Below are 10,790 nucleotides of genomic sequence, written 5' to 3'. Positions count from 1 at the left end.
CCGAGCCTAAGGAGGAGCCCCCCCCCCCCCCCCAACTACAGAATCTGTCCAATGATGAAGCCTGCAAACTTGGCCCAAAAAGGAGGCTCAGTACGAAGACCTCTTACTCCTTTCCAGGCCTAGACCGAGGAAGGAAGGTGTCCTCAAGAAGCTGGACTTTTTACCCTAAGAGGACTCCTTGCAAGGCAGGAGTCTTCACAAAGGAGGAGTGTTTCCCTCATCTAAAGACTGGCTGCTCAAGAAACGGATAAAGAGGTAGCTTTATCCCGCCTCCCTCACCAGATGCACCTCCTATGACTCTTGCCATAGAGGGACTCCTCTTCTATAAATACAAGGGGCACCTCTCAATGAACCCCCCTTTCCACTTTCAAAAATCTCTCTCACTGTTACTCTGTCATTCTAAAAATTCTTGTTCTTGATTTCAAAATTCTTATTTCTCTCACAATTTCTCGTTATAATTAATTTTTATATTTATGTGTTCTTAAATTTGGGACCAACTTAAGTATCGGAGTGCTAACGTGTTGTTTTGTAGGTCCTCTTTCTCAAGAACTTTCATTCAATTAGCTAAATCCGATATCAAGATCCAAAAACCTTGGACCCGTGCTAAAATCGCACGCATCAATAAGATATTTTTAAAAAAATTAGATACAATTATTTTTGTAAAGATTTATAAGATAAAAAATAATATTTTAAAATTTTATAAGCTCCTTTTTTAAAAAAAATATCAAATAATTTACAAAAGTTTATAAACTCCAAAATATCACATAAATAGCTTATGTGTAGCCAAACACCTCTAGGAAAAAAAAATAGATAAGGAAATTGGTATTTAGGAAGGAAGATTCTTCAATTCCAACCAATCCGATTCTCATTGATGAGTTGTCTTTCTCTACATTCACGCCAAAATTATTACACCGACGCCACTTTCTCCTTAAATTAATCAAAATCCCAATTTAATTCAAATTAAAATATTGTCCTAAACTCCTCCACCTTCCCTATAAATACGCCCTCTTTAGATCCTACAAACCTTCTTTCGCCAAACTTTGCAAAGCTCCTGCAAGGTCAGACTCTCTCTCTCTCTCTCAATACTTTTTTCGTTTTCGTTCTTGTTTTCGTTTTTCTTATGCATTTGCTGATTTAGTTTTGCCTTCAATTCTTTGTTTGTTGTTAGCTTGTTTTTGATTCGTTGGTTGCTTTTGGTTTCCTTTCCGTCTGCAGATTGATTCTTTTGGGCGGAGTAGCTCAGATTCTGCTGAATACAAATATAGGCTTCTGTACGCCATTGTGAATTTTGAGACGCCTTTTCTACGATTATGTGTTGGTTCATCTGTGGATTTTTATGACTTACGCTATCTTGATGCGTCGGATTAGAATTCTCCACTCTTTCTCTGTAGTATTCCTCTATTGGTTCTATGTGTTTTCATGAATTAGCCCTAAATTCCTCTGAGCCTCTGTAGCTTTCTTTTCTTTTCCCAATCAACCACCTCCAATTCTAAGTTTTTAATCGACCACTGTAGGTAAACCTTCATTCGTATAGGAAACATTAACAGTAAGTACTCAATTATCCAATTGATTCTGCGTTCAATTCTGAGGAATGGCTTCGAAATTATCGCCAACTAGCCCAGGTTCTGAGATAGATGAAAGGAAGAGGAAGAGGATGTTATCAAATCGTGAATCTGCGCGTAGGTTGCGTATGAGGAAGCAGCAACACTTGGATGAGCTGATTGGACAAGTGAACCAGATGCAGGAGGAGAACAAGAAGCTGAGGAAGATGATTGATGGTGCTAGTCAGCTGTACCTCAACTTTGCATCTGAGAATAATGTGCTAAGGGCTCAGTTGGCAGAGCTGACCGACCGCCTTCGGTCGCTGAATTCTGTGCTCCAGATTGCATCTGAGGTGAGCGGCTTGGTACTTGATATTCCAGATATCCCTGATACAATCCTCGAGCCGTGGCAGCTGCCTTGCCCGGTTCAGGCCATCCCTGCTTCTGCTGATGCGTTCCAGTACTGAACAGTGGTAGAGGGAGTCTTTGAATGTGAAGACTCTGCTGATATACTTTCTTTGTTTTGTTCCTATTGTTATTACCATGAGTCTAAGATTAGGTTGCGAGGGTTTTGCAGTATGGCTATAAAGTTAATTAGATTTAAATTCCTTGGTTTATATCTAATGTTTGCTTTTAGGCTAGTTATGGTCTAAAGTTTAACGGTTCGCTTGCAGTAGTATCCTATGGTTGTTGATTGTTGTTTTTTAGTATATAAATAAAATTCTCTTGTAAAGGTTCTGCTGTATGGTTTGGTAATTTATTTTTTATTAATCATGCTCCCAAATATTTCTATGTTTGTTGAATTTGGTGTTGACCATGTGAGTTTTTACTCACATGAGGATTGAATTAACTCTTTGAGCTGGAAATTATTGTTTTTTTTTTTAAAGCTGCATGTGCCTAGGCTGGTGTTTAGCGGACTCCTACCTGTTTATTACTTCAGAAAAAATTATAGTGTACAATTCAAAAACAATAAACAAGGAGTGCCTACTCCCTTTACAGTCAAAGAAATTCTAATATATATGCAACATCAATGATTAACACTAAAAAATAAAGTCTCCGAGTTTAGAAAGCAAATAGAATTTGATCTATATCCATGCTCATCCTTTTTATACGGTGGTCGGATTTGCTACGTAGTGCCCCCTCCAATCTCTCCCCCAATACTTGACCAGAAAAATATCAAAGCATCACTCAAGCTCACCGACGAAGATAGAGAGTACCCAGTTATCAAGTCAGATAATGCCTTGCAGTACTCCCGTAATGTCCTCCTGATACATAACTCGAGTTAATTGTCGAGACGGGCCGTCCTTCCCAAGATGGTCAACTGCTCCATTAGCTTCTCAAAAGGCATGTCGTATGCCCGATCCTAATTCCTGTTGGAGCTGTACAATGCACATGATCAAATACTGCATCTCCTACATCTCAGATACTCGTGACTGTAAAAGCTGGAGAACAACGGTAGCATCCACCTCAACCACTATGGGTACTAAACTGTGTGCTCGAGCTAGCTCTAAACCACGCTAGAGAGCAGTAAGCTCTGAGACCACACTAGTGGTGTGCCCAAAGCAAACTGGTATGCTAGATGCACCTGTCCAATTGCATCCCGAAGAATGCTTACCGCTGCTGCCAGCCTGGGATTCCCGAGCGAGGACCCATCCGAATTTAGCTTGAACCACGCCGAAGTGGGGGGTACTCCAACGCACCACTCTGGGTGCTCGAGGCACCATCAGCATGAAGCAGAAACCCATAGCCAACGCCCGGTGCAAGTCCCCCTTCCATTGCATGCTCGTCATGACCCGTGCGGCATACAATGTGCGGAGCTGGCGCTGAACCTCCAATATGATGCCCGTGGTCGTAAAATGTACCCCATGACATTGTGCGGCATTTTACTGCCTCCAAGTAGACCATAGAATCAGAAATGGTAACAGAGTGCGAATATGCAAATCTGAATGAAACGGAGTGGAGTATCGCTAGAAGTGCACCATACGAAGCATGTCCCCTATTTCACAAAGCTAAAACCCAAAGACGTTAGCAAAGTGCAGCCACACATCTCGAGCTACTGTCCCTTCAACAAACAGATGAGAGATGCTCTCTTCTGCCTCACATCATTGGCATTTTGATGGGAAACTAAAGTCCTTTTGCTTCATGCGTTCAACCACTCAATTCTGGAAAAGCCGCCACAAGAAAACAGATTGAGCTGAGCTGGAAATTGTTGGATTAATATATAATCACTTATGAGGGCAAACCTGCATAGATGGCAAGCTCGACCAATAAATATGCTGATAAGCCCAACCAACTGATTGCGCTTCTTTCTCTTAGGAGTGAGCCTAAAAGTACTCAAGCCCCAATCAATCAAACTTTTTGGGGCTGAAATGATATTTTCAAAAGTTAGGGCATGGTATCAAAAGGAAGGATAGGACTTATTTTCTCTTACCAAGAGATAATAAGGTAAGAGATTCTGACTGTGAACCTTACGATTTTGCCATCTTAGCAGTTGAACTTAAAAGGGTCGGCAGAGCTACATCTGGATATCGGCAAAAATCCTTGAATCTAGGTTTCCTCCCGTATTGGTCATAATTGCAATATTTTTTGTAAATTATGGTATCAATTATGTTCATTTTAAGAAGTATGATACTTGAATTGTAAAGTGGCCTATATTACGCTACCAATTATACATTTATCCTTTTTTTTTTAAATTTGGATTCGACTCCATTTGGGGCGATTTATTGAATTCTGCATAGCCCTACTACAAATCGTAAGGCTGAGTGATTCTGCCATAGGGTTCTTGAGGTTGCTGCACAAATGGAACAAAAACGCTATCCTGATCTTGCACCATAGAAACTAAAGTAGAAGATACACCGGAATATGAGAAACAAATACCTTTGTGGAGGCCCAACACATTAAGACATCTTTTCAATGTTTTTGCTGGGTGGTTCTATTCAATTTTCGTTTTAATGGTTTCATAACATTAATAGAACTTTCGAATTGCAATGTTTATCACGTTAATATTATTCAAATACCTATGGAACAAGTTAGATAGGTTACCTTGAAATTAAGAAACATAATGAAGTTGACCAACCCCACAACTAATTCAAATTGAGAAAGATGGACTAGGAACTAAATCTCATCGTAACAATCAAACAGTAAACATGCCCTTATCTCTCTACTTTGAAAAATATGATGAACGTGTTCAAAACCAACAAGCATATTAGCCACCATGTCGGACTAAATCAATCATGCTGAATTTTCACTTTTGTTTTCAGGATGCAAGAGTTTGTAACTAGATTGTTCCACAACCAACCATCTAACACAAGTTGGAAAGCTCAACAAATTTATATAAGAGCAATTAATTAGTTATCATAAGTGCGGCACTCATCAGTCTCGGGATTATCCTTGCAGTAATTCTCCAATGGATCAGAGTCCTTGTTCTTGTCCTTAGCATGGCTAGCCGCGGCGCTGAGCTCCTCCACCTCGTCCCAGGCCGCCACGCATTCACCGCTAACAGGGTCTTCAGAGCAGGCTTCCTGGGCGTTCTTGATGCTCTCCTCCACCTTGTCCGACAGCTTATCAGGCGCTGCCGCCACGGGCCGGACGTACATCCTGAGATGGGTGGTGCAGCTCTTCCATGGGCTGTTTAGCAATGAAAGCTTGATGGGACTAGGTTTTGGGGAACGTACTGATGCACTGGCAAAGATTTTTGGGGTTGTGATACTCACTCCAGCTATGGCTGCCATTGCAAAATTTGACGCACTGGTTTTGCTTGCTTCCAGTTACTGTGGAACAATATATATGGCAATGATGTTGAGATGAGAGCAGATGAGATATTTTTGATAACAAGATATACAGCGGGGTATGGGAGGAATTGTGGATACAAGTTTCTTATCGTTTTTTGTGCCAATCGTAGGCTTCCACGTCTGTCTCCTTAGAAGATATTATATTAAAGTATTTTTCAATTTGATGAGTAAATACCTGAGGCCCATGCTACACCTTATTTTGGATGTTTTTCCGAAAATCTTGCCGCTTGACATACCAATATTTAGGGGCGGGCACCTCGTGAGAAGTGGTATTAGAGCTTCAGTGTTTTCATGGGGCCGAGACGGGTTCCTGTGATCCAAGCAAATTCTGTTGTGAGAATGTCGAGACAAGATGTTGAGAGCCCGTGACGGGCAGCGTCGCCTAGCGAGCGAGCTGCGAACTCGGAGGATGAAAACTCCTGATTGACGGAATTGGTGATGAATTTAGAGGAGAAGGTCTCTTCTCTGGAAACTGAGATCACGGTGCTGAATTCGGAGCTGGATGAATGTCGGCAGGTGGAAGAAATGACCAGTGCCTTTGGAGTTGGTGGCATTGTCGATATGCGGCGTGACATAGAGCAGATGTCCATTCAGATTGGTCTGCTCCAACGTGCAGTGAGTGACGCCCCTGTTGTTGCTCATGACCCTGGTGCTAGGCTTCAGATTCCTGAACCGAAGGCCTATGGTGGTGCTCGGGATGCGAAGAAGGTCGAGAACTTCCTTTTTGACATGGAACAATACTTCCTTGCGGCCAATGTGGAGGACGAGGCAAGGAAGGTGTCGACTGCGACCATGTATCTGACGGGTGATGCCAAGCTGTGGTGGCGCACCAAATATGCAGAAATACAGGCCAATCAGGTGCGGCTTGATAGCTGGGCTCTTCTTCGGCAAGCGATCCGAGAGCAGGTCTTCCCGGAGAATATTGAGTATAATGCCAGGCGGACATTGCAGAAGTTGGAGCATACATGCTCCGTGCGAGAATATGTGGAAGTCTTCTCGGCGCTGATGCTGGATATACGAGATATGTGGGAGAAGGATAAGCTCTTCACATTCATGGAGGGCCTGAAACCATGGGCTCATCTTGAGCTGCAGCACCAACGGGTGATTGATTTAGGGTCGGCTATGGCAGTGGCCGAGCGCTTGACAGATTTCAACCCAGAAGGCCGGAGGGACAGGCAGACGACGTCTGTACAGAATAAACCGGGCGGGGGGAGATCGTTCAAGAGTAACTCCAATAGAACTGGGTGAGATCGGAAGCCCCACACTCAGAGTAGCTCACAATGCAGTTCAGGCAGGAACAAGCCCCAAGAAAATAAGCAGGGGGCGCCCCAGAAGAGCAATGGATGCTTCCTATGTGATGACCCGAATAGATATCGGGACTGTCCGAAAAAACAACTGTTGAACGCGCTGGCGACCTTTACTGACAAGGTGTCGCCTGCGAAGACTGTGGAGCCACAAACATCTACGAGTAGAGGGAATGACTTTGAGGAGGATGAGGACAACTTGGGCGCCATCTCCCAAGTTGGGAAATGGAGGGGATGCAGTAGCGAGGAGACCACTTGGGAGCAGGTGACAAACCTCAAGGTGTTCCTACCTCTTGTCGAAGCTTACCATGCTTTCCATGCACCGAGGACATCGCCATCTCAAGTGGGGGAGAATGTCAAGGGCCACCCGCGCACTCGACACCCTTAACGCACATTCGGCAACGTAACCGCTCTACTCGGTCGACCGACAACCTTCGTCGATAGACGCTAGACTTCCGCAATCTTAGAGTTTTAGGCGTTGGTCTTTTGTCTTGTACTTGGTGTACTCTTATAAATACTTTTGATTGCTTAGGGGGACGTTATGCCTCCTGAGGTGCGATGTTCAACCTTTTTGGTGTCTACTGTTGTAAATAGGAAAACCTTTTTTAAGCCTATTATAAGGGGAATGAGTTCTCAAAACTTGGTGTAGTGTGAGTGCTAGTGTCCCCCTCAAGGCGATCCCCTTGTGCTAGCATTGTTGTACAATGTATATGCAATCTTCAATGCAATGAAATCCACTTTCGGAATCGCGTGCTCAATTTACTGCTTTCCTACAACACCTTGTTTACTGTGTTGCTCCTGTTGCTATTGGTGTTGCTATTCCTATCGGCGCTCTGTGCTAGTGCCGGGCGGGACTTTGGTTGTGTGTTGCTATTGGCGGAAGTAGTACGCGGACTGCTAGCCACACTGTGCCCTTTTTCCGGCATTGTGGAAGGCGCCTCGTGAGACATCGCCACCACCCCTCCCCTCTGCCATTGCCTCCGACCCCTGTCTCTGCCACCGCCTCCACCTCTGCCTCTTCCTCTCCCTCCACCCCCACCTCCTCCTCCGCCTCCATCTCCCAGCCACCCCAGCCCTGCCTGCGCCGCCGCCTCTCCCTTCCCCTTCTCCTCAACCCCTTATTTTTTTGTATTTTTTTAATTTCTAAATACTATTATATATATATATATTATGTATTATTCATTGTATAAATCTATTTTTTTTAATTTTTATAAATTTATTTTTGTAACTTGAATAAATTTGAGCCATAGATCTAATTCAAATGAATATAAGCTATTGATTTGTATATCAAATATACACTGTTGATTTAAATCAGAAAAGATATAGACGATCAATTTATTTATTAGATTTGGACCATTGATAATATATAAAACAAGACCTAACAGATTATGATTAAGGGTATAATAGTTATTTTTTAACTAAAAAATGAAGCAAAATCGCACCCCACGCACACGTACACCACTTACGTGAAGGGAGTATTTTGCACCTTTTCTTAAAATTTAGAAGGATAAATTGCTATTTTATTTTTCACAAATAGATTAATTACTGTATCACAGAAAGATAAATTATAATTTACCCTATTAAAGTCGGATCGAGTTTTAGATAGGGGAATTCTACCCGATCACCTACCCAACATTTAAAAAAAATAATTTCTTTCTCTTTTCTTCAAATCTTCGTATTTTTCTTTCTATTTTTCCTCGATAAAAGTTCATTATCGAATACTCTTTTAATTTTTTCTTCTTCCCACAATTTGTATTTCGACAACCTTAATATGTCACAAAAGAAGCTGAAAGAAATTTAAACCCATTAGTGTTTAATATTTAATTTTTTTATATTTAATTTATAATAATTAACTTAATTTCTATTATTTAGTTTTATTTGATTTTTTTACCTTTTTTGATATATTAAATAATTAAAATAATATATTAAAATCTTTTATAATTTACAAATTTGAAACTAAAGTTTTATAAATAAAAAAAATGCTTAAGTTAACAGGGATTTCGAACAACATTTCATTCAGAGGCTTTGAACGTCCTCTCTATAGAGGCAAAAAGTGTAGCTCGCTTGTGTGCTTTTAATTGTCATTTAAAAATTTTGATTTTAAAAAATAAAATAAAATAAAAAGTAAATCAGGTATTCGACGGTTGGGTACTCAAAATTTTGCATACCCACAAACTACGGATCAAGATCGAATAGTTACTATCCAAAATTTTGGGTACCCGAATCCGGAATACCCGACCCCTACCTGGAACAGCTTCTATGTCTACTTTGCTGAGTTTGTTCCATAGCTCCCTTAGCTAGTTGGAGGATAATGGAAAATGTGGTAAATTAATATATAGGGTAAAATACACTTTGCCTCCGTCATGTAATAATTATCCTTCTAAATTAACAAATAATAACACTTATCCTCCACAATTAAATTTTTAGACAATATTGCCCTTATATTATATATATATATATTTAGTTCAAAGAATTTCTTTTTTTTTAAGTAATTTGAATTTTTAATTTAATTAAAATTTTCTTAATTGAACAAAATATATTTTATTAATAATAAAATAAAATATAATTAGTAAGTTAAATAGTTCAAATTTTACAGACTCAAATAACTAATAAATGAGTGCAATAAATATATAAAAAAAATTCATGAAAAGATTTTATTAATTTGGTGACAAAATTAAGTTATTAACTTTTTATTCTTTGAGATAAAAATAAATAATTAAATATCAATTTTTTTAACATATTTTCTTTAAAAATATGATAAAATATATTTATTCATTTTTTTTTTTCTAAAAATTTATTTAACTTTTGATTAAACTATATATATATATATATATATATATATATATATATATATATATATATATATATATATATATATATATATATATATATATATATATATATATATATATATATATTAATTTATACTCCACTTTTAATGTAAATTCTTCGCTTATTAAAAAACTAATTAAAAATAATTTAGTGATGATTTAATGTGCATAATACTAAAATATATCGAAAATATTCAAGGCATGAGGGGTATTTTTGTCCAACCAAGATGGTAAGTATTACATTTATTAGTTTAAAAAGGTAAATATTACATGACGAATAGTTTTGAGAGTCAAACTGTATTTTACCCTAAGATACATATACATACCTTTCAACATTTTATTTTTAATTACAGTGGGGTTGAAACCAGAACCTCTCCTTCGTTGAGGAGAGATGAAAACCGACTCAACCAAATATTGAGGCATTTGACATTTTGTTTTTGCTATCATGTTATTGACATCATTCACACAACAATTCCGCAGGCAGGATTGGTGAAAAATGTAGCGAGTCATGGTTGGGATCACGTCGGTGCATATATGTTCTCAATTGAGTCGACATGCTAAGCATAAAAAATGCTTTCCATTCGTCCTTTCTCTTCCACGGAATAGGGATCGGATACGACATCTACTTTTTTCCGCATAAACAAGGTATCTGCAGATTCTTTTCTTTGCCCACAACCACGAGAAGGCATAATGTTCTTCGTAATTTTAAATTCTGAGTAACCAGCATGAACTGTGCCACTGATCTTGTAGAAGAATTTCCGGGAAAAATGAGGATGCAGTTGCTCTCCATCACAGGAATTCTTGTCCTCAGCTTCATAGGTAGCCGTAATCTTACATGTTGAGCACACCTAAACCTTCATCATTTCTTTGTGTTTGTGCACTTATGCTTGATCTCAACTTGACCCAGTTTGCTTCCATATGTAATCAGAAGCAGTATTATCTTGGGTTTAATGCGATTTATCCTTATAATGTTGCAAATGAACAAATTATCCACTTTGCTTGCATTTTTCCTGTATTATATTTGTTGATCTTTACTCTGTTTCTGGCAATAAGCTGATAGTCTAATTACAGCTGAAAAGTTCCGGCAACTGAGAGGAGTAGAACATCCTTCAAGAAGTCGAACAGAGAGATTCACATTCACAAACTGCTTCGACATGCGCTTTGGCACCATGGCCTGCCTGCTCAAGGAAATAATCAAGCTCTACCTCTACTACATCAGAGCACTCTATGTTCAAAAGGCAAGAGCGGAGGCAGTTGAAAAAGCATTAGCAGAAAACTTATCCAAACGCCAGGATTTCAACCACTCAGTGGCAGTCGCATGCG

At 39.5% G+C, this 10,790-nt stretch overlaps 3 protein-coding genes across 3 annotated transcripts in view; 2 read left to right on the top strand and 1 right to left on the bottom strand.

Moving 5' to 3' along the window:
• On the top strand, nt 939-2,312 carry LOC105165193 (bZIP transcription factor 53-like). The gene is made up of 2 exons (XM_011084120.2): nt 939-1,058; nt 1,216-2,312. The coding sequence occupies exon 2, from the start codon at nt 1,592-1,594 to the stop codon at nt 2,006-2,008; it is 417 nt and encodes a 138-aa protein (XP_011082422.1). The 5' UTR covers nt 939-1,058; nt 1,216-1,591; the 3' UTR covers nt 2,009-2,312.
• LOC105165192 (calvin cycle protein CP12-2, chloroplastic-like) lies at nt 4,635-5,411 on the bottom strand. The gene has a single exon (XM_011084119.2). It carries the CDS (start codon nt 5,270-5,272, stop codon nt 4,889-4,891), a length of 384 nt encoding a protein of 127 aa, XP_011082421.1. The 5' UTR covers nt 5,273-5,411; the 3' UTR covers nt 4,635-4,888.
• LOC110012100 overlaps nt 9,725-10,790 on the top strand; it is a 1,353-nt gene continuing 287 nt past the window's right edge. The window contains exons 1-2 of the mRNA XM_020694233.1: nt 9,725-10,286; nt 10,539-10,787. Coding sequence (XP_020549892.1) covers nt 10,193-10,286; nt 10,539-10,787 — 343 coding nt within the window. The 5' untranslated portion in view covers nt 9,725-10,192. The remainder of the gene's footprint in view (nt 10,287-10,538; nt 10,788-10,790) is intronic.

This window comes from Sesamum indicum, linkage group LG6 (genome assembly GCF_000512975.1).
Source record: "Sesamum indicum cultivar Zhongzhi No. 13 linkage group LG6, S_indicum_v1.0, whole genome shotgun sequence".
Taxonomy (NCBI): domain Eukaryota; kingdom Viridiplantae; phylum Streptophyta; class Magnoliopsida; order Lamiales; family Pedaliaceae; genus Sesamum; species Sesamum indicum.
This window is presented reverse-complemented; position numbering and strand designations above follow the sequence as displayed.

Coding starts and splice junctions, on each gene's coding strand:
- LOC105165192 (XM_011084119.2), bottom strand. CDS start 5,272: ATGGCAGCCATAGCTGGAGTGAGTATCACAACCCCAAAAATCTTTGCC.
- LOC105165193 (XM_011084120.2), top strand. CDS start 1,592: ATGGCTTCGAAATTATCGCCAACTAGCCCAGGTTCTGAGATAGATGAA.